This window comes from Neofelis nebulosa, chromosome 12, assembly GCF_028018385.1.
Source record: "Neofelis nebulosa isolate mNeoNeb1 chromosome 12, mNeoNeb1.pri, whole genome shotgun sequence".
Taxonomy (NCBI): domain Eukaryota; kingdom Metazoa; phylum Chordata; class Mammalia; order Carnivora; family Felidae; genus Neofelis; species Neofelis nebulosa.
In genome coordinates, this window is record NC_080793.1 from 1,342,314 (window position 1) to 1,364,639 (window position 22,326).

Sequence of the window (22,326 nt, forward strand, 5' to 3'; positions counted from 1 at the left end):
AGTTCAACACAGATTCAAGTAACACTCCCAAGAAGACATGTGCAAAACTAACGTGACTCCGGAATCTTCTGGCAGTTGGGTCAAGTCAAGGCTCAGAGCAGCTGGTCCGTCACACGGCGTCAGGACTGTGACCATGCGACGGCCAGGCAGAGGGGAGCCGCGGCGCACACCCGGCGGGGCCGAAGGCCCGTCTCCCGGGAGCATCTGGTCCGGAGAAGCATTAGCGACACGACCGTCTGGACCAACGTGGAGAGAACCCGAAGCCGCTCCACCGCAAATGACCACTTACGCCGCTTTTAAAGGCCCAACGGAACAAGATTATCAATCTGGACGAGGAGCCGCGCACTCCTCTCGGGGCGTACTGCTCTTCGGAACAAGAATCCAGACAAGTCACGGAGCGATACGGCCGCTAAAGGGACCGTCGGCTTAGCGCGTCACCTCTCGAGAGAAACATGCTCAGAGTGAACACTGGTCTACTGTACCAAAATCTGTCTTTATTAAAGTGAACAAATCATCAGAGCGCAATCCCGAACTCCGGGAGCGATGGCGGTCACCTGCTCCGCTCGTCTATTTCCAATGAGGCGAAGGCCGGCTGATGGCACCACTCACCGTCCTCGTGATTGCGTGGCAGAAAACCATCGCGTCTGTAAACGTCATCTTAGTAGGAGACAGACTTTGCAGATTTCAGTGCTTTTAGTGAACTGGGATTTTCAGTAAACGTTTTCTGAGCAGCAAAGAACAAGAATTTTTTTCAGAAATCTTAGAACTGGATATAAACATTGGCAGTAGACACAATCAATAAATATCATACAGTTTCTCAAACGAACAAGGTTCCCCCAACTTGAATTCCTTTCCTAACGACATTCAAACACCCTGACCCGAGACCGAGCCTCAGCCCTGTGACCCCCACAGGATTACAGCCGGCCGGCACGAGGGGGGGGGGGGGGGGGGAGGGGGTCGGGTCACGTGCAAAAGGGGTCGGGGTAGGAGGTGAGAAAGAGAAGACCATTTTCCATCCACACCGAGGAGAACTTCAAGTAAAGGGATCCACTGCCCGGAGACCTCGCGACACGCGCACCCCACGTCCGGCCCCACGTGGCCGGCGGTGGCCGCGAGCCACCCGGCACGGTGCCTCCTCCCCCTCCTCGCCCCACCTGGCACCCAGTGCGTGTGGGGGGCGCCGCCGGGGAGGCTTTTCTTTTGTCAACCGAAGCCTCTCTGAAAAAGGTCTGCGACTCCGCACGCTTCGTACCAAACGAACGAAAATAATAAATATCGATCCCGTCCGCGCATCCCGCAGGCCGCCCCGCTGGCGCCGGTGTCATTTACGAGTCTGGGTCTTCTTTGGCACCGCGGGCCGCTTGGGCTGCCACAGGTGGTTGTGAATAGTGAGGGCGTCCACGCTGACGGACATGGTTTTGGCCGGGATCAGGTTAAACTGTTTCCGGTCTGAGCTGTACTTATACAGTTTGTCAATCATCTTCTTGGTGATGCTCTTTGGCCCCGTGCCGGTTAACTTGTAGATTTCTTCGGTGTCGGGGTAGTAGCAATAAAGTGCTCGGAACTGGCAGCCCGCGTCCCGGAACAGTATGATGTAGTGGTTGGCGTCGCACTTCTCCAGCTCCTGTGTTGGGGAGTAAAGGAAAAGAGACAGGGACTTGAGGGCCACGCCCAACAGTCACGGCCGCCACAGCGCCCCGCGGGTGCCCTGCCGACGCCCGGCCCCAGCCCTCCCGCCCCGACAGCCAGCGCGGCAGGCGTCACGTGCCACGGAGACTCAGGTCGGGCTACGCGAGAAAAGACGCTTTTACGACGGCGTGAAGAGCCACACACGGTAGGAGCCACCCGAGGAACGCACATCGAAGCCACGCGGGACGCCAAGGGTGCCCCCGGGGGGGCCACAGCCTAAGGGGAAGGTGGCAGCAGGTGCCGCTGCGGGTGTGACGCTGGGACCTCCCGCTGCCCACCGGGGATCGGAACTCACGTGGGCGGCCGCTCCCACCGCCGCGGTCACAGCGGGCCGCCGCACTTCCGGTCTGAGGTGCGCACCCGGGACGCCGAAGCACCCATGCCGGCACACCGCACGCCCGCCAGCACGCCTGCACGCCTCGCACAACAGCACCGTCAGAACCGTCAGGAAGGCACGGACGGCCGGATGGCCTGCAACTGACGCGGCTACACGACCCGGGGCCAAGAGCCACAGAAGGAAGGGGAGCCCTCACCCGCACCCTGACACGGAGGGGCAGAACCGCAATGCTCTGGGAGAAAGGCCCCAAAAGGCCGCCCGGCGAGGGGTTGGTTCCCTTCCGCGAAACGACCAGGAGACGCGCGTCCAGCGACGGAGGGCGGGCCGGTGGGAGCGGGGCCGGGGAGCGGCCAAGCGGGACAGGGTTCTCTCTGCGCTCCCACCGCGCGGTGCCGGGGCCACCGCTCCGCCCACGGACGGGAACCCACGGAGCCCACGGACGGGGTGTGTGGTGTGAACAGGGACACCTCAGTGACGCCGCCAGGAGCAGGAACCGGACGAAAGCGGCACTGCGGGTCCTCGTTACAGCGTCTGGCCCGCTGTGCTCTGAACTAAGCGTCCTGTGTCGCAGACGTTTGTGAACAGATCCTCCTCATGCCTGGAAAGACCTATTTCAACGCTGTGCCCTCTCGCTTCCCAAGCCCCAGTCCCGGGGCTCCCGCGACCCGACCAGGGGATTCCGAGGTCACCGCCCTCCAACAGCAGCTACCGGGTTCCGCCTTGACCCCCCCGCCCCACCCCTGTGCACAGTGGGCCTTTCCAGAGGCGACGTCACGGTGTCCCCAGAACATGCTGCCTGTGGAAGCAGACAAGGACCCAGGAACTTAAAGGGTTTGTAAAAACGTGAAACGGTGCCACTGTTCTTCCTAATCATTTTTTGCTTTAGAGACGCTAATTTTTCATAAATACACATCGGTTTCGCCACAGTACACAGGCTTGTCGTTAACTCAGAGTAACACACAAATACGTGTTTTAAAAGACTCACCGGGAAAAAGAGAATCCAACTCAACAAAAATTGCATGGAAACACACACACACCGCTGGATGCACCTCCAGACACGGCCCCTGGGGGCAGCCAGTCCCGTCACCGCCCTTTCGAGTCCCCGCTCCCACCCTTGCTCCCCTCACGTCCGTGCTTGGCCCGAGCCAACGTGGCGTTCGGAAGGCAGGTTGTCCTGGGTCCCCTGCCCACAGACGCCCCGTGGGAGCTTCCTGGTGCCCTCTGCCCTCCCCTGAGCTCCTCCGGCCCAGCGGCTCACTCCCACCTGCCTGCGGCATCCTTCCCCTAACCCGCTGCCCGGCCCCCCAGGCTCATCACCTCCTCACCTACAGCACGGGCCAAGCGTGGCCACCACCTGCCGCTGCGAACGGTTTTATGGGGACAGAGCCACGCCCGTCCGTCCACACACAGTCTGTGGTGGGATTCACACTATGACATCGTGCTGAGCCCCGCAGAGCAGGAACCATTTCCTGTCTGGCCTCTTACGGAAGAAGCCGAGACTCCTCCATCAAGGGCCGCCTCATACCCTAGAATGCCAGCTGCACAGCCGGGACCTGTAAGTTTGCTCCCGGATGGACCCTCAGCACCTGGACCAGCATGAGACATCAAAGGAAAGGCACGCCCAGCCCCACATGGTGCAAAGGGCGTGGCTCACTCCACACTGAACACCAGTCAGGCTAAGGGCACGGAAGTCCTGACCTTGACTCTCTACTTCCAAATGCCTTCCGCACCGTTCTTGCTGAGACCACCCCATCTCACCTTTAAAACAACCGAGGCCCAGGGCCCCCGGGGGGCTCAGTTGGTTGAGTGTCCAACTCGATTTTGGCTCAGGTCGCGATCCCAGGGTCACGAGATCGAGCCCTGAGGCGGGCTGCGAGCATAGAGCCTGCCTGGGTCTCGCTCTCTCCCCCTCTGCCCCTCCCCCTGCTCGAGCTCTCCCTGGCTCTCTCTCTCAAAATAAAATACAGAGGGGCGCCTGGGTGGCGCAGTCGGTTAAGCGGCCGACTTCAGCCAGGTCACGATCTCGCGTCTGTGAGTTCGAGCCCCGCGTCGGGCTCTGTGCTGACAGCTCGGAGCCTGGAGCCTGTTTCCAATTCTGTGTCTCCCTCTCTCTCTGCCCCTCCCCCGTTCATGCTCTGTGTCTCTCTGTCCCAAAAATAAATAAAAAAAAAAAAAAAAAAAAAAAACAAAATAAAATACAGAACCCAAGGCCCAGCAGCGTTCTCGCGGCAGATGTGACGAGTGTTACCCGCAGGAAGGTGGCGGTCAGCGCAACTCTCACCACCGAACTTCCACCTGTGCGGTGACCTGAGCGGACAGAGCTGCTCCTGCCGCCGGGCGCCCCTCCACCCCGAGGACGCCCCTGCCGCCTCCTCCTGGCTCCATCCGCCCATCCGCCACCACCATAGCCGAGGCCATCAGCGTGCACAAGCTCCGCTCCCCCCGCTACCTACAATCACGCTGTCCCCCGCTGGTGCGCGACGTCCACCCGCCCCCCCCCCCCCCCAGCTCCGCCCGGCCCCACCTGAGCCTCCGGCTCTGTCCCAAGCGCAAGGCCCTCCGGCGCGGCTCGTCCGAAGCCTGCTCTTCCGCGCGCCGCCCCTGCGCCCGCGCCACAGAGGCTGTGCAGATGGCTCCCGTGCGACGGCGCGCTCTCCCACGGCCCAGCACCGGGGCCCGGGGACTCAGCAGCAGGGCGGCTCAGAGCCACAGCAAGCAACCACCCTCAGCACGAATTAAGTGCCGTTTTAGGAAGAACCCTTAACTTGCAAATACCCTTCGTTCTACACAAAGACTCAGCGGTTGGTAGCGCCGTGTGCCAACTGAACTTCGATAAAAAATTTGAAAACCTCAGTGCTGACGTTTGACACTTGCCTCTAATATGGAATTCTTGTGAGGCTCGTTCACTTTCCCAGCCAGACAGCAGTGAGAGATGGCGTTGTGAATAATCGGCTTGTTTGATTTGCTGCTGGGCTCCTTGAACAGCTTGGGACCTGTCGAACAGGCAAGACCCGCGACGTTAATCCCCGAAGACGCGCTCCAGGCGCACATGCACGAGAACCGACGGTCTCCCAGAGCCAAGCGGCAGCCAGCCTCCCTCAGCAAGGTCCCGCCACCCCAAATCCGTTCGGAAGAATTCTCAACGACAAACTAAGAAAAAGATTACAGTGGCCGTTAGTCTGTCCCTTTCTACTTTCTCTTTGATCCAAAAAAAGAAAGAAAAAGGAAGCAGTACGTTTTAAATTCTGAGGCTCCCCAGGACACGACACTCGGCGCGGGGCCGCGGGGCCAGAAAGGCGCATCACCCGCCATCGGGGCGGCCGGGGTCCAGCACGGCCCGCCCCACCCGGGCAAGGAGGTGCCCGTGCTCTCCACGGGGGGCGAGGCCGTTACCTGTGTACTCGGCCACGGAGGCGAGAGAGGACGCGGCGGACGCAGTTTCCCAGTCTCTGTCTGTGCTCCTGCTGGGGTTACGGCTCAGCGTGGGCAAGGCTTCCAGGGACTCAACTCTGCCGAAGGAAAGGGCGATGGGACAGGGATGGTCACAGGCACCCCCTGGCGCCCCCACCCACGCGGGCTGGTGGAACCCCGCCCCCCCCCCCCCCCCACCATCGGTGCAGGGAAATCCGAGGTGGAGACTTCCGGCAACGCGGGGGCGGGGAGGTGCCTGTCTGTCCGCTCCGCCCTGGGGATCACAACTGTAAGCTTGGGCGAAATACAAAAGCCCGACACCTCAGATGTGAGAGAGTGACGGGAACAGACCCGCTAGAGGGACGTCGGCCTCCACCAGAGGTCCCTCCGAAGGCTCCACCCCGACAGGGCGGGTCCCCGCTGGCTCGGGAAGCTGGAGGACAAAGTCTGGGACACGGGTGCTGCCGACACTCGACACTCGACACTCGAGGGACGAGGCCTCGGACAGGGAGGAGGGAGGGCACACCGAGGGCTCAGTGCAAAACCCCGGGTCTCAACAACTCCGATCCCTGAGCCGCGTCCCCCAGGGCAGTGTCCACTGAGCACAGCGAAAGCCGGTGGCACCGAGGCTGCGTGAGCTGCTCGCAGAGGAGCAGGGGCTCAAGTCTAAAGCCGGCCCCGGCGACCGACCATTAGAACAAAACCCCAACTGGGATCTGGAGTCCCCGAGACGTGCCCTCCCCGAGGCCCAGACACATGACGAGCAAGAACAAGGTGGCCACGGCCAGGAGAGGACGCTCACGGGGAGGACAAGAGGAGACAACGACACACGCAGACGAAGGGACGAGGCAACGGCAGTGGTTACGACGCCCCTGAGCAAACGGTGGGACCGACAGTCACCAGCATCTTCTCCCAGATCCCTTCTTAAGCACAAAGGAGCTTCCCGGGGCCAGCAGGACCCCTGCCCCCGCTGCCGGAAAGGCCCAGTAAGGACACGCCTGACAGGCCGTGCCAAGAAACACACACTCGCCAAAAACGCACAGCCTAAAGCTCATCGGGAGGGGAATCTTCGCTGGGGGCGGCCCGAGACAGCCGGCCTGGACTGTCAGAAGTATCAAGGTCAAGGGAGGGAGAGGAGGGCAGAGGCCGGTCTGGCCTAAGGAGGCACAGGATTCACGTGACGAGCGGTCCGAGCAGGGTCCTCGGCCCTCAAGGACGCCATGGGACGGCTGGTGACCACAGACGGGGGCTGTGGGCCCCAGGGAAGCACTATCCGGGAACTGTGGGTACCTGGGGACACGTCCTCATTCACGGGAAAGACACGCGGCTAAGGTCAAGGCTACAGACTGAAAGGGCTCCAGCTCGGCGGCAGCGGCCGGCCGCGGAGAGATCGCCCCAGAACCACCGCACACAACCCGCTGCCCCGCGCTCCGCTCCCCCTTACCGCTGGGAAGGCGTGCCCCCCGAGTGCACGCTCTCGGGTTCGGTGGTGGCCGCGGAGGCCAGGGACAGGCTGGAGCCCGACTGGGCGCGGCTCAGGTGATCAGCTGGCGAGACAAGGGAGCAGCTGCTGCGAGGCCCTCCGGGGGCCGCCCGGCCCGCCGCAGCCGCCCTGCCCGCCCCGCCTGCTTACGGGTGGAGGAGCACTTGGTCCCCGAGTCGCTGCACGACTCCTCCCGGTGGACGGACTTGGGCCGCGGCTTCCGGGGCTTGGCCTTCGGCTTCCCCAGCCCCTGCTCCTCCAAGATCTGCTGCTGCTTCCTGCGCAAATACTCCTGCTTGATGAGCTCTCGCCGTGCCTTCTCCTCCTCCTTCCGGATGCGCTCTTCCTCGGCTTTGCGCCTGCGGGACACCCGCTCCCCTCAGGCGTGGGCGGCGGCCACCGCGCCTGGTGTCCCTGCACCCCCACGTCCGACACCCCGTCCCCCGCCCCCCCCCCTGCATCCGACACCCCGTGCCCCTGCCCCCCTCGCCCCCTTGCCCTGCCCCATGTCCCCGCATCCCCGCATCCAACACCCCGGGCCCCTGCACCCCTGCGTCTGACACTCCGCGTCCCCACACCCCACACTCTGTGCCCCTGCACTCCTGCGTCCAACACTCTGTGCCTCCCACACCCCACATCTCTGTGCTCTGCACCCCTGCAACCCGCACCCCCACATCCCACACTTTGTGCCTCCGCAACCCTCACCCCTGCATCCAACACTCTGTGCCCCTGCACCCCTGCATCCAATTCTCCATGCCCCCCGCGACCCTGTGCCCTGTACCCCTGCGACCCACACCCCCATGTCCTTCACTCTGTGCCTCCGCATCCCACACCCCTGCATCGAACAGTCTGTGCCCCACACGCCCACATCCGACACTCCACGCCCCTGCACCCACCCCACGCCCCCACGCCTGCGCCCGCCTCCCCCGGTGGACACCCGGCACCCCTGCGGAGCCACACGACCCCAGGGTGAGCATTGACAGCTCAGGGATGTTGTGCTGAATGAGAGGGAGGAGTCCCAGAAGTGCCTCAGCCAGAGCTTGGCCTTGGGGCTGGGCGGGGGAGGCTGGGGCGCGGCAGTAAGGAAGGCGGGTGGACAGGGCCGCCGGCAGGGGCGGGGCGAGGCGGGGCGGGGGCGGGGCAGGCGCCCGCTTACCGGGCCTCGTCTCTCTTGAGCTCCACCTCCGCCTCCAGCTGCTGCTTCCGCACCCTCGCCTCCTCGGCCTTGCGCTGCTGCTTCAGGAGGAAGGCGGCCCGCTTCTTGGCGAGCTCGTCCTCCGCCTTCTGCTCATCCTGCGGAGCAGACACCGCGCATCACACCGAGGGACACGGCCCTCCAGGCGCCCGCATGCACGTGTGCACGGAGAACACGCGTGTCCACCGTTCTCCCTGATGAATTAGCGGGGGTTTACAGACGCTAAGATACAAACGGAAACCAGTCCCAGAAACAGCCCCAACCTGGAGCGCCTAAGGGGCTCAGGTCACAGTCTCCAGGTCTGTGAGTTCGAGTCCTACACCGGGCTCTGGGCTGACAGCTGGGAGCCTGGAACCTGCTTCAGATTCTGTGTCTCCCCCTCTCTCTGCCCCGCCCCCGCTCACGCAGTGTGTATGTGTCTCTCTCTCTCTCTCAAAAATAAACAAGCGTTTAAAACCAAAACAAAAAAAAGAAACCGCCCCAACCGGCCACCTTCCTCAATGTCTCCTACTGAAGCCAGTTTAGCCGCACGGCTGTGCCCCGGGTTTCCACACAGTGAGCTGACACCCAGATCGATATCCGTTCATTTACGGTTCGAAAGCATCGAAAACCCAACCCTGCTTCTTGCTTTTGGGAAAAGAGAAATCCTGTACCCTGTGGGAGAAAGACCGTGAAAACAGAAAGGACTCCCCACCATCCGCCTCTCTCCTCCACCTAAGGAGACACTATGAGAAAGGCAGAGACGGAAACAAAACCCCTGGGGAATGGGCCTCCGCCAGCCGTGGCTCTGAAACGTGCAGGTCACACGGGGTCCCCGAGTCGGGCCCAGGGCAGCAGCCTCACCGGCACGCGGCCCCGATCGCACCAACAGGCCCTGCCCTGTCCTTGCAACATGGGGTGGGGGGGCCCGGATCCCTCCCTGGCCCTTCGGGGGGGCGGTGGGGGAGGCCCGCCGGCCCCGCCCTGAGCGTAAGGTCCTGACTCGCCAGCTGAGAAGATGCCGGGAGCAGTTTACCTTGAAGAAGAAGCCGACCCCCGGCTTCTGGTCGCCTTCGCTGGCGAGGTCCGCGGCGCTCTGAGGGCCCTCCGTCTCCCCGTCCTCGTCAGGGGCCTTCAGGTCCGAGAGGTCCACCTCGATGAGACTGGCCTTGCCTCTGGGGGGCTCATCCACAGGGACGTTCTCCTTCCCTGAGACCGAGGGACAGCTGAGCCCCACCTCCTTCACGCCGCTTTCCAGAACTTCTTTGAGGCTCATCTGTTCGGACAGAATATTTGCGTCTTTGGAAGAAGACAAGACGAGAGTCCGCTGGTTGTTCTCATCGTGGAGGCGGTAGCCGTCAAAGAAGTACTTCTCGGGAGGGTCACCGCCAGGCTCTGCAACACCGTCCCAGCCCGGGTCGGAGGGGGTGTGGGGCGGGCAGGGCCGTAAGTGCGGGAGGCTCTCCACGCTGGGCGTCGGGGTCTTGCTGCGGGAGGAAGCCCGCCGGTCCTTGGGGACTTTCAGGTCGGCCGGCCTCCCGGAGCGGGAATTCCGAGCCTGGCCGAGACGAGGAGGTTTGCGGTGAGCGGCCGTCCCGGGCGGGGAGAGCGGCTCCACAAAGTGGATGGCCGCGCGCACCTGCTGGTCCGGGCCGCCGTGCTTGGGGCCCGGGGCCGGGGCCGCGGGCGGCTTCATGAGCAGCTGCTCCTGCTGCTGCGAGATCCTCAGGATGGCCTGCTGCAGCGTGCCGATGGTCTCGTTCAGCTTCTCGATGGACAGGTCGCACTCGCTCGCGTCCACCGCCTGGCCGGCATCCTCCAGCAGCGCGGCGGACAGCGCCCTGCTTGTCTCCAGCTCGCGCAGCGCGGCCGGGGCCGTCGCTTTACGCTGCAGGAAGACCGGGCTCTCGGCGTCCACGTCCGGAGTCCGCAGGCCGCCTTCCCTCCCCTCCTCCTTCGCGGCCGGCTCCGCCGTCCCGGAGGCCCCGTCGACGTCCTCCCCGTCGCGCCGCGCACGCTCGCCCGCCGGGCGTCCGGGCTGGCGCGGCGGGGCGGCGCCGTCCGCCCTCCCCTTCTTGACCACGTGCAGGAAGGCGGCCTTCCCCAGCTTCAACCGCTGCCGCGCGGACAGGGCCTCCACCTCCCTCTTCTGCGCCTCGATGGCCCTGCGCTTCTCCTCCAGCTGCATGCGCAGCTGCACCAGCTCGGAGGCCAGGAGGCTGGCGTGGTCCGCGCTCGGCGCGCCCGGGCTCTGCTCCCTGCGCTGCTTCCACGTGGTCAGCGGGGCCGGGCAGCTCTCCGAGGCGTCCGGCGTGGTCTTCTGGGAGCTGCTGGTGCTGGACCTGGTCTCGCAGCTGTTGAGCCTCTGGAGCTTCCGCTCCGCGAAGCTCGTCATCTTCACGCTGCCGCTGGCCGCGGAGACGCCGCTGACCTGGGACACGGCGCTCAGACAGGGGCTCGAGCGGCCGCTGGCGTCGTCCTTGTCCTCGTGCTCCCTCACCTTCATGTCCTCCTGCAGCTTCGCCGACTCCTCCTCGCCGATGTACCCGGCCATCACCACGGGGTGGTCCTCGCCGACCAAGTCCTGCTCGGCTTCCTCCAGGTCTGCGACGTCGGAGTCCGAGTCCTGCCTCAGCACGGCCCACGGCTCGGGGTCGTGGGCGCCGGGGCTCCTGGCACAGCTGACGCAGAACCTGCCCTCCGCGTCGTCAGCGGCCCTGGCCACGTGGAGAAAGAAGCCGTCGACAGACTGTCCCCGGGGGGACGGATCGAAATCACTCACCGCCTGCGGCCCCGTCTCAGCGGGCACGGGGTCCACGCCCGCGGGAGATTCCGGACAGGAGATCGGGGTGAAAGTCCTGGTCGGGTCACGGCCGCCGTGACTGCTGGGCGCCCTCTTGCGCACCAGGGGCTGGTGGCCCTCGCTGGGTCTCTTAGAGGCGAAGCTCCGTGGCCGCCCCTCTCCACACTCGTCCTCCTTGGCGATCGCCTGCTTCTCCTTGGCCGGCCTAAGCACGGCCGGCATCAACGGCTCCAGGAAGAAAGTCTCAGGCTTCCTTTCTAGGGTGTCTGCCAGTCTCTGGGGAGACCTGGCACTTGCCGGCAGGCCCCGGTCGCCGCCATGGGGAGCCACGTCCGTTCTGATGACGGCCACGAGCTCTTCATCCTCGATGTGGACGTCGTTCGGGAGGCTTTTGCCATCGGTCTTCAGCGCTGCGGGCTGGGGCTGGTTCTGCGGAGTCAGGTTAATGACACTGGACGCCAGGCTATCCTTGCTGATGGAGCGGGCCAGGCTGACGCTGTCACCGGAGCCGGGGTCCAGGTCACAGCTGGCAGCGTGATGGAGAGCAAAGGGCGCTGGCTGAGACACAGGCCTGCAACGTGGGGAAAGAAGCCTGTTGGACACACGCCACCGTCTATTCGAGAAGGGGACTCAAACACACGGAGAGACAAGGCACTAGTTACGAAAAGAGAGCACCGGCCTTACGTCTAGGGGATTTAAGCAAACCCTTCCCCGGAGCAGAGGACAACAGAGACCAGCTCAAGTCCGGCAGTTCCCAAACACTTAGGGGAACACTTGGTTTGCGCATGAAGAGGTCCCGGGACCTCTTTGTGCCCTTAAAAGCTGCCGAGGCCCCCAAAGAGTCTTCGTCATACGCTCATTGAGCGCTCGCTCCGGCAGCACAGAAGCTAGTATTATATATCGATACCAATGTTTACAGTGCTAATAACATCAGAGCTGAAACATTTCAAAAACAAAAAAAATTATGGCAAGAAAGCCATCCCGTAAGGTATGACTGTATTTTCTAAACTGAAAAAGCTTATGTGGAGTGAAACACTCTCGTGATCCTCTCTGCCGTCTGCCTCGGGATTCGATCTGTCACAAGAATGAGAAAAACCGAGGAGAGGACACCCCAGCACTGTGAGGAAAAGGTTCTGAGCCACGGACTCCCTGGGTGGGTCTCGGCGAGCCCAGCGGCCCCTGGACCCCCTCCGGAGAAGGGCAAGGTTAACCTGATGAACAATTCACACAGAAACTTCCTTGAAACACAGAGTTCACCTGTTCTGTTTTTCTGGCCATGCTACTGCTGCACCTCGTGGCTGGCCATCCACTCGGGTCAAAGAATTGGACCGGTGTCGCTGATCTGCAGGGAGGAGGAAGCAGGGCGTTCGGTATTAAGCAGCTGACTTCGTAGCATCTCAAATTCTTGCAACCTAATGCGGAAATTTCTCAAGGAAACGCGCCGTAATTCAGTATACCAGAACTGCCCAAGAAAAACAATGACAACCACGGTACAGCCTTCAAGAGTTTCAGTAAGTAACACGTGACTTAGTATTTAGTCCAAATCATGACATGAGACCATCGGACCTCTAACTAAACATCCATACGTGCAAGTCCTTGCTTATTAGGTACGACAGAACAATTTTCTGTATGCTTCACGTAATTAATGATACTTTCACCAGGGGTGCCTGGGTGGCTCAGTGGTTGGGCAGCTGACTTCGGCTCAGGTCATGATCTCCCGGCTTGCGGGTTCGAGCCCCGCGTCGGGCTCTGTGCTGACAGCTCAGAGCCTGGAGCCTGCCTTGGATTCTGTGTACCTCCCTCTCTCTGCCCCTCCCCCAGTCGTGCTCCGTCTCTCAAAAATAAATAAGTGTTTAAAAAACAAAATGATACCTTCACCATAAAGACTATACGTTCTAGGAAACATCCACACAAATTAAAATTTTCCGGACTACAATGACCAAATCAGAGTAGGAATATCCCACCGAGGACCATCACCTAATGCATAGGCTGCAGGAGGAAGGACAGAAGACCAAGGCAGGTGCAGGGGACGTGTGCTCTTACCAGGAAGGCCCTCCCCCTGCGCGGTCTTCTGCTGTCTCTGTCTCAGAGGCAGTAAAGGGTGTGACGGGCTAAAGGCAGAGGCGCCTTTCCCCCTGAATGGGAAAGAACAGGAAAAGAGAATCACCAGTGTATCAGTCTCCAAGTTCAATGGCAAATGTATGTAATAAACCACAGAGAATAAACCACAGACAGAATCACGAATCACGGCAACATACGAGAAAATCACAGGTTCTTTGGGAAAAGTTAATTATTATAAAAATTAGCCAAGAGCACCAAGAACTTCAAACCCGGGATAAATATCCCAAAACTGCCACTCAGGGACACAGTGGCTTGTGCAGACCCTCCCCTGCCTGAGGCTGCCGGAAGGAGAAGGCGGGGGGCGGGGGGAGGCCTCCCACGGCCAACCCCCCCTACTTTCCCCATCACCCCCGCAGAACACGAACTGCGATTCTGAGTGCAAACTAACTGGAGAAGAGAAGCGGACGGGGACTCACAGGTGCTCGGGCTCCTCGGGGTGCAGGCGGTGCCTGTGGCCGCCTTCGGCTGGCAGGGCAGCGGGGGGCTGCGCGTCGGCCGGGCTCGCCGCCGCGGGGCTGCCCAGGAAGCTGCGCTTGGTGGCGTTGGAGATGGGAACGGGAGGCCGACTACTCTTGTGGTGCGACGCCGTTTTAGCTGCACAAATGGCAATTTACAGAAACGTCCGTGTTATTCGCAGTTACCGAAAACTTAGCAAGAAGCGCCTAAAAAATGAAACAACCCGCAGACTTCTCCCAAAACAAGACGACTGCCGAAAGTGAAAGCTGCAACACCGGCAGGGCGGGAACCAGCCGGCGGCCCGACCACCAGCAGGGACACAGAGCCTCAGCCCAGAACCAGGGGTCCGGTGGTCAGGGGCACCCCAGGTCACCCACCCAAGTAAAACACAAACCACCACATCCCACAGCTCTCATGGGGAGGAGGGTTCTAGACGTGGCACGCTTTGACCTGGGGGACACCCCGCCCAAGTGGCACACGGGCTCCGAACGGGGTGCAGAGCAGCCAAGGGCCCCTCCACAGGCACCGCCACGCGGACTACAGGTCCCAGTGGGAGACACGCAGAGGCGGACGCTGGGCCCCTGCAGCTCCACGACTCCTGGTGACAGAAGAGAAGCCCAAGCCCGCTTAACAGGTGGGGCAACTCTGAACGCGGACAGATGCCGCAGGCTGCTGCCAGCAGGCCTGTCTTCGGCCCTGCCCCGCAGGCACGGTGCGCCTGCACACGAAGGGGCCGGGGCAGGGCTGCACCTACACGGGGAGGCGAAAGGCAGGCTCCCCCGGGGCCGGCACAGAGCCCCTCAGAGGGACCGGTCCCCAAGAAGCCAGATGCCCACGTGGTGGCACGTCAAGTCTCTCAGACCCACCGTGGGAGGACCGGTGACCCACTGAAGCAGACGGACACACGTCCCGCCTCGAGTCCGCCTTCCTGTCCGCAGGGCTCAGCCACGCCTGCAGCCGAAAGCAGCCAGCAGGTGCCCACGCCACCCACGTGATGCCAGGGACGTGCCTTACAGCAGAGAGGCGCCGGGGTGGGCCGGTGACCCATGAGCCCCGCCGTGCCCCCCTTCCCTGCCCTGCTGCCTCCAAGCCTCCCTCCCGCTGTGTCTGAAAAACCACCACCATCCTTCGGAGGGCAGCCCTTCCAGGCCAGAGCGCGCGTCGTCACCACACCCTGCAGCCAAACGCCACGAGTTTGCCCATCTCCACCTCCAGTGCCGGCCCTGCTCCCAGGTGATGGTCAACACCTCGGGGTAAAACCCCAGGGGGGCGGGGGTGGCCGGAGACTCCCGGGAAGGCACTCAGGGTCCGGTGCACAGAGAGGAGTCATGTGCAGCACGTGACCTCACAGGACACAGTGGGAAGGAGAGCAACCGGGCAGGGACCAGGACGAGGCCCTCTGCAGAGGCAGAACAGGCGACCAGCCTCTCAAGCAAGAGATGATGCTAAGGCTCTTGAGCTGGGGAAGCCAGTGACAAGGACACGGAAATGTACCCGCGTTCTTCCCCAAGCCCTGGCACCGTTCGACTAGCCTGCGGCCAACACGACGGGGACATCTGTCGGTCACCATTTCGTTACGGATTAGGCGAGGCATCTCTGCGTGCGTTTACTGGGCATTTGGAGCACCGCTTTATTGAAGTACCTGTGCAAGTCTTTTGCTTTTCTTCTGTTTTTTTTTTTTTTTTTTCTCATTGGTATAAACAAGTTTTTTATACGATCTGGGTACTGAGTATACGCTCTGGGTACAGGTATCTGTTGTAAGTTCTAGGAGTGTCTTTTCCCCTTTATAGCTAGTTTTCTTTTTTTTAACTCTTTATCTCCTTTCAATGAAAACAAAGTCTCAATTTTAAGGTGTCTGTGTTACTAATTGTTTCCTTTGTGGCTTTTTAGATTCTTTCTATGGAATCGCAAGGACATGAAGACATTCTTCCATACTGTCTTTTTTTTCCTTTTTAATGTTTATTTATTTTTGAGAAAGAGAGAGAGAGAAAGACCGAGCGCAAGCGAGAGAGGGGCAGAGACAGAGCGAGACCTAGAATATGAAGCAGGCTCCAGGCTCCGAGCCGGCGGCACAGAGCCCGACGCGGGGCTCGAACTCACGAGCCGTGAGAACATGACCTGAGCCGAAGTCGGACTTAACTGAGCTTAACCGACAGAGCCACCCAGGCACCCTTCCATACTATCTTCTTAAGTCCTTACAGATTTGTCCTACCCCGTGGCAAACACAGTTTTTTCTGCCCCACAGACAAGACTAGAGCTGCATTCTTCCCAGCCGAGGAAGAATTTTGTAGGCCATGGGCAGAACGGTGTGGCAAAAGGGGCAAGCTCCTTTGGTCTATTTGTAAAACTCCAATCACTCTCCGAACGAGCCGGATTCTGATCTTACAGGACAAGCACAGGCCCAGAGCCGCACGCTGGGAAAAGCTCTTTGAGGAACGCTCTAGGACATGATGCGAGAGCTGCAGACACGCAGCTATGAGGACAGCGCAGGTCTCTGTATTCCCAGAGGAAAGCACGTAAACGCCACTGTCGCATGACACGGCGGAGACCCGTTAAGGGCGCCCTGGAGTACTGTATTCGGCATCTCTGGGAGGAAACGGCCATCGATTCCCAGAAGGTTTGTCACTCACCATCTTTCAGCTCCTGAACATCCCTGGGCTGAACGAAATCTGGTTTGACATTCTCAAACCACCAGAAGAGCTCGGCAATAAAAACCATAACGTTCGGCTGAAAGAAAACAAACAAAAACAGGGACCCGATAAATAGTTTATTCATCGATGGTTTTAAAAAATGTGTCTTTAATAATTCATGATTACCTTCAACACTAAGGGAGCATACAGCATGTCTTCTAAGGTGAGATAAAAGCATTTGTTAAGATACTCATTCGAGAACTCCCTCAGAAGCCGAATATTATACAGACTGTCAGCCATCGACGTTACCTCCTTCAAGCATATATCTGACGGGCAAAGAGAAAACTACAGTTTATCATGCACACTCTGCTTCACAAGTGTGTTTGCATTTACATATGTGTATACACGTATATATGTGTGTGTGTATATATGTGTGTATATACATATATACACACACACACGTGCATATATACATATGATTTGAAATGAAAACATTTTAAATGAAGGGAATAGTGACGTTTAAAAGGGTAACATTAAGACATTTAAACACTGTGATAAGTAGAACAAGTAACAAGAAACACGGAAAGTAAGCTCTCCAGAAAAAGACCGGAGAATCTCCAGGCTTTGAATTTAGTTGTTAACATCTAAAAAAGCACACCAGAAACTTTGAGATCTTAAGCCTGCGGTTCCAGAATGGAGAGTACCGTCACTTTTCAGTTGATAAAGGACACTGCTGCATAAAGCTGTTAACATTTTACCAAGTTTCTTGCACCCACTGGACCCCTTGCATGAGGTTATCTCCACCGTGGGGGCGGGGGGGGGGGGGCAGGCTACCCAAGGAGTAGTCCAGAATACCACCGTTCCCCCCAAACCAGGAGACGACGCGTAGCAGAGGTCTCCCTCCACGAAAGAGGCTGGGGACGGCTGGTCGGCGGCATCTGGGGCGCTGCTCTGCAGGCCGGTGGCGCCCCCACCGGACCAGCACCGCCAGACAGCTACACACAGCTCAGACTAAAACGGAAGGAGCCGCGCAGATGACTTGAGAGAACTCTGCCTGCCAATACACGTAGGTAAGAAAAGAACCGATTTAAAAATAATTTTTTTAAATAATTTTATTCTTCAGAAGAAATCACCGGGAAGAGTTCAGAAGCACAGATTACATTTGCGGTGCCCCAAATGCACGACGACGAAGTCAGTCCTCCGCCGCGTCCTGCACGATCAACACAAAACAGTGTTCTAAGCGGACTGACTACGCACGGGCACCACTAACAGCTGCTTCCTTACTTTGCGCTGATTATGAAACATCACAGATATCGGGATCAGACTCCCAAGGATCGTCCGCTCAGACGGAAGCGTTACCACCACACCTTCTCTGATTCAGATCTCTTCCTTCAGTAATGAGACGGCACCACACCCGCACCCCCACGGTAAGGCTCTCCTCCGCCGGAGACCGCTGCCCGTCATCTAACACTTCAGTAAACTCTTAATTTATTTATTTTGAGAGACAGAGACAGACAGACAGAGATCGAGCAGGGGAGTGACAGAGAGGGAGCGAGAGAATCCCAAGCAGGATCCACACTGACAGTGCAGAAGAGCCTGACACAGGGCCTGAACCCAAAACCACGGGACCGTGACCTGAGCCGAAGTCAGACACTCAACCGACGGAGCCACCCAGGCGCCCCACGCACCTCCGTGAACTCTTAAATTTCAGCAGCCACGTTTTCTCTCCACGGGCCCGTTTCTGCCCACTTACGGCACACCTCCATCCAGGACACCGTGTTCCAGACGCTCTCCTCCAGCGCCGAGTCGTGGCCACCGCCCTCTCTCATCTCCACCGTCTTCCCTGCTCACCTGCGGGGCCCCTGCAGGCTTGGCCTCGTGTTCACACCGGTGCCTTCCTCAAGTGTCGGGGGACCCGTGGCCACCCAGAGTCGAGCGCGGGGCACCGGGACGTGGGCCTCACGGTAGGGGGGCGGGTGGCGGCAGGGGTCTCAGTGATGGCCGCCCAAGGGCAGCGGCTGTGGGTCTTTGCCCGAGGCCAGATTCTGCAGAGAAGCGTCCTTCCCGGTTTTTTAGCACCGTATATCCACTCACTTAGTCAACGACACAAAGTCGGTAAGACGACACGAAACGAGATATGAAACACGCTCCCTTGAAAAATCACTAACACGAAGAAACGCTGGTAAAAAGCAAAGGTCTTCAAGCACCTTCGTTCGTGCCACTTGAGACGGCGAGAGCAAGCAGGAGCCACGGGAGGCGAGCCGACACCCCTTACACATCAGGAGTGTCACACGGCAGTCCGGCGGCCACACACGTTAGGAAACGCTCATCGCGTAGGTGCACTCACGTCTGTCACCGGACGAAGTCGCCCCGATACCGCGATCGTCCCCGTGCCCCTCGTCCTGTGGCTTGTTCTGTGCCCCTTCACCCTCTGGCTCTTTTGTCCGCGCCCGCCCACCCCCGCAACGACCAGTTCGTTCTCTGCATTTACGGCGACTTCGGCTTTGTTCTTTACACGCTCCACACACGTGAAATCAACACTCTTTATCTTTATTATTCCTTTTTTCTTATTTCACTCAGCCCAACGGCCTCCAGGTCCGCCCACGTGGTCGCAGATGGCAGGGTTCCGCTCTTTCTCGTGGCCGCCTGATATTCCACTGCGTTTGTGAACCAAGTCCTGTCTACCCGTCAGTGACCCCTTCCCCGGCTGGAATGTACGCAGCCTCCTGGGGCAGGCGGACGGAGATCAGGCTCGCCTCCCAGCGTGAAGAATTCTACACAGAGCACTGATGCGGCGATCACCTTGTACCTGCCGGGCCGTGTGCGACACATCTGCGACTCGAGCCGTCTGGCTCGGCTGCCCCGGGAGCGCGGGCCCATCTCTGAGGCGTGTGGGGAGGAGGTCACCGCGGGGTCCCACGCCCTGGGCGCGTCCATTCCCCTGCCTCTGCGGGATTCTGCGGGAGCGAGCCGGCCTGCTGCCCCGGCACGAGCCCCCTGCCCTCCTCGCCGCTCCCTAACGAGGTGCTTGCCGCTCCGAGACCAGACGTGCCCCGTCTCCTGTCTCCTCCCAGACGGAGCCTGCACTTCAGCCCCTTCCTGGTGTCGTGATCTCCGACTGGCGGGAGAGAGAAGACCACCCCCCACTCTCCTTCCTTCAGCATTCTTTGGCTTTACCTCTTTTCTACCGCACGACACGAACCGAGTTCGCGCTCATTTTCCAGAAAGTGCCCTGAGGCCCCCGGCTCTGGCCTGCGTGTGTGTGTGTGTGTGTGTGTGTGTGTGTGTGTGTGTGTGTGGTGCTCGCTCATTATGCAGTCAGTTGTCTCCTCAACACCGGCGTGTCCCGGGCGCCAGGTCTGCTGGCTGGGACGCGTCCCCGAACAAAACGGATGAAAACCCTGCCCCTCGTGCAGCCCGCGCTAGACGACTGCGCCGAGCCTGCGACTTTGAGCCACGAGCACGTGACAGTGTCCTCTTTGGTTTCCGAGCATTGAAGAGTTGAGAGGTTTGGAGAAAGACATCTCGCTCTGCCGCGCCGCGGGAAACCTGTCGTGGTCTGCGAGCTGCTGAGGCTCCTTCTGGGGCCACGGTCAAGTCCAGTTTTTACACACGCGTCCGGGCTCGGCTATTCTCAAAGAGCAGACGGCGTCGCGGTCAGCACGCTGGCCCACGCCGTGACTCCTGCGCTCCACATCCCGTGGCCTTCCTCCACTCGCACCTGCTTCGTCAGCCAGGCCCCGTGACCGAGCTCGGGAGTGAGTCCGCTCGCTGCTCCTGAACGTCCGTCGTGTTTCTGACCTGCCAGCGTGCCAGGGCCAGACGCGACAAGGCTTGACACACCACCACGTCCTTGCGGGCTATTCCTCCTCTTTCGTAAGGACCCCCTCCTGCCAGGAGTCTGCTTTGTCTTAAGACCCCCAACGGATCGGCCAGAGGCAAACGCGGCAGGAACCGCCCGACCTGGCGAACCGCAGGCAGACCTGAGCAATACCGAGGATGCAGAGGACAACAAAACCAGGTGCTGAGGGCCCCGGAAAGTTCCATCACACGTTCAACAAGCTCGTGCCCCTGTCTGTCTTAGTGTTCCCACCGCCTGCCTTCTGTCCGCCGTCACCGTGAGCATCCGGTGTCTCCTTCCAACATCCCTCCCGCCCACGCCCGGGTGCCAGGCCTGTCTGTCACCTCTGCCGGTTCTGCGCAGGCTGTCGGCCCACGTGGTCCTCCTCTCCCACTGGGCTCATGTGCGGCGGCCGGGGCACCCCCCATACAGCAGACCTCCCTCCTGCCGTGACCCAGGGCTTGCACTAGTGCGAGACTCCGTTCCACCAGAACCTTCCCCTTGCCACGCGGGCAGCCTCTAGTTCAGCCCCTCCCCGTCCGTGACGCGGTCTGGCAGCTCCGTCTCCTCGAGAAAGATCCCTGGCCCAGGGCCCGGGGCCCCTGGCATCCGACGCATCTCCGGCATCTGTCCCAGGCCGGCAGATGGGCCTTTCCTAGCCCTTCCCAGGGTCCTGGTCACTGCCCCCAACCACACACAGCCCCAAGGCTAGAGGGGCACGGGAGACCAGACAGGACTCGGGGCAAACAGGTGTCGACTCGGAACTCGGGACTGTCACTGCAGCGTAGAGACCCTCTGGAACCTGAGTCTCCCCCGCTCTTTCAAGTTCTGCTATTGTCTTATTTATAAAAGACGCTCTATCCGGCACGCCCGTACTTGGAGCAGGACCGACTCCCGCTCCGTCCTCTGGTGCCAGGATCTAAGACCAGTATTTCACGGGCGGGGGAGTCGTCTGGCCGTGCTCTTGGCCCGTACCTCCCTCCTTCAGAAAGAAGGACGCGCAGCACAAGGTAAGCCAGAATTCCCGTTCCCGAGGCCCCGCACGCGGGCACTGTCGGGCGGGGAGCGCCTAAGACACACGCTGGCACCGGCACCACTCGGGCACGAGCCACTCAGAGACGGACCCTGCACCTTCCCAGCCCCCAAGCAGCTTCCAGGTGCTTTACATCAGCTGCGGCGGGATGGACAAAGTCCTCCCCGTTCTGGAACTTAAGAGAAGTCACGTACCCTTAACACTCTACAATTTCTTCGCGGGATACAACTGCAGGTTAAGCGTGAGCACACGACCCGCTAACGTCCCAGCCGGCGTCTCAGCGAGCCGCTTCCCAGGCTTTTGCGCGTGTGCATCAGGCTGTGCGTGACGCTGCCCGGGCCTCGCGCCCACCCCGGGGGGCGCTACGCACTCACCATCCAGCTTCATTTGCTCGGGGCAGTAGTAGTGGACCACGGCCAGGAGGGCGGCCCCGTCACTGCCGTCTCTCATCAGGTCTTCCAGCAGCGGGAAGTAGGGCGGCTGCCTCGCGGACAGGTGCTCTCGGCGATAGCGCACCTGCGGGCGACAGAAGGAGAATGGTCCACGCGTGACGTGCCTCCACGACCCCGGCCGCTACGGGCGGGCCGTTAAATCTAGAACTGCCCCGATGCCCGCGGGATGATGTTTCGAACAATGGCGATCATACGGAAAAGCTCACACGTCTGGATGACGTACTCGGCCTTGGACACACACGTCAAGATCCAGGGCACTGAGCGCCACGGCCACGCTTGGGGGACAGCAGCGAGCTGCTAACGGTGCCAAGGCTGTCCCACGCTACGGGGCGCGTGAGACCGGATACGGAATGCGTGGCTACGCTACCGAAAGCCGCATCCTCTGAGCAAGCGAGAAACAAGTTAAGCAGTGACCACCCTAATGCTCCGAAGACCCACCTGACTGTTCCTTTCCTCCGCATCATCGGCACGAACCTCAGCCAGTAAGAAAAGCGCACGACAACGTTAACGTCTGGTCTGAGAAACTCCCCAAACCGGTTCGACAAAATTTCATAGAAAACATCCACCGGACCCTTTAATAAACGCAACGAAGCGTAGGAAACCGAATGCACGCGAGGTGCCACGTAAAACAGGTGCTTTTCCAAGGTTTCCACACTTGCGCCTCTGGAGGGCAGGGTATGCACGCCACCCCGAGCCTCTCCGCGCGGCCCCCACGGCACCGCGTCAGGTTCCGAGCGTGCAGACACGCAAGCCGTCCGGGGAAGGGGGGGCCTGTCCCGGACGTCCTGCCGCGCACTCCGTCCCTCCTGCGTTAACGCTTCCAGTCTGGACGCGCCTTCTCCAGCGGGAGAGAATACACGACAGAAGCGGGAGAGAGGAAACCAGCAGTCTGTGCT

The 22,326-nt window shown here is 60.5% G+C and overlaps 1 protein-coding gene across 6 annotated transcripts in view; it reads right to left on the reverse strand.

The window, feature by feature from the left end:
* Positions 1–474: 474 nt before the first annotated feature.
* CAMSAP1 (calmodulin regulated spectrin associated protein 1) overlaps positions 475–22,326 on the reverse strand; it is a 57,422-nt gene continuing 35,570 nt past the window's right edge. For 4 of the 6 annotated variants that reach the window (XM_058693512.1, XM_058693511.1, XM_058693514.1 and 1 more), the window contains 13 exons: positions 21,353–21,494; positions 16,291–16,430; positions 16,105–16,201; positions 13,435–13,612; positions 12,941–13,032; positions 12,155–12,239; positions 9,131–11,468; positions 8,077–8,213; positions 7,071–7,279; positions 6,882–6,984; positions 5,420–5,535; positions 4,901–5,019; positions 475–1,624 (listed from right to left, as the gene is read on the reverse strand). In XM_058693512.1, coding sequence (XP_058549495.1) covers positions 1,322–1,624; positions 4,901–5,019; positions 5,420–5,535; positions 6,882–6,984; positions 7,071–7,279; positions 8,077–8,213; positions 9,131–11,468; positions 12,155–12,239; positions 12,941–13,032; positions 13,435–13,612; positions 16,105–16,201; positions 16,291–16,430; positions 21,353–21,494 — 4,059 coding nt within the window. In that variant the 3' untranslated portion in view covers positions 475–1,321. The remainder of the gene's footprint in view (positions 1,625–4,900; positions 5,020–5,419; positions 5,536–6,881; positions 6,985–7,070; positions 7,280–8,076; positions 8,214–9,130; positions 11,469–12,154; positions 12,240–12,940; positions 13,033–13,434; positions 13,613–16,104; positions 16,202–16,290; positions 16,431–21,352; positions 21,495–22,326) is intronic. The other 2 variants (XR_009251284.1, XR_009251283.1) reach the window with 2 other exon arrangements.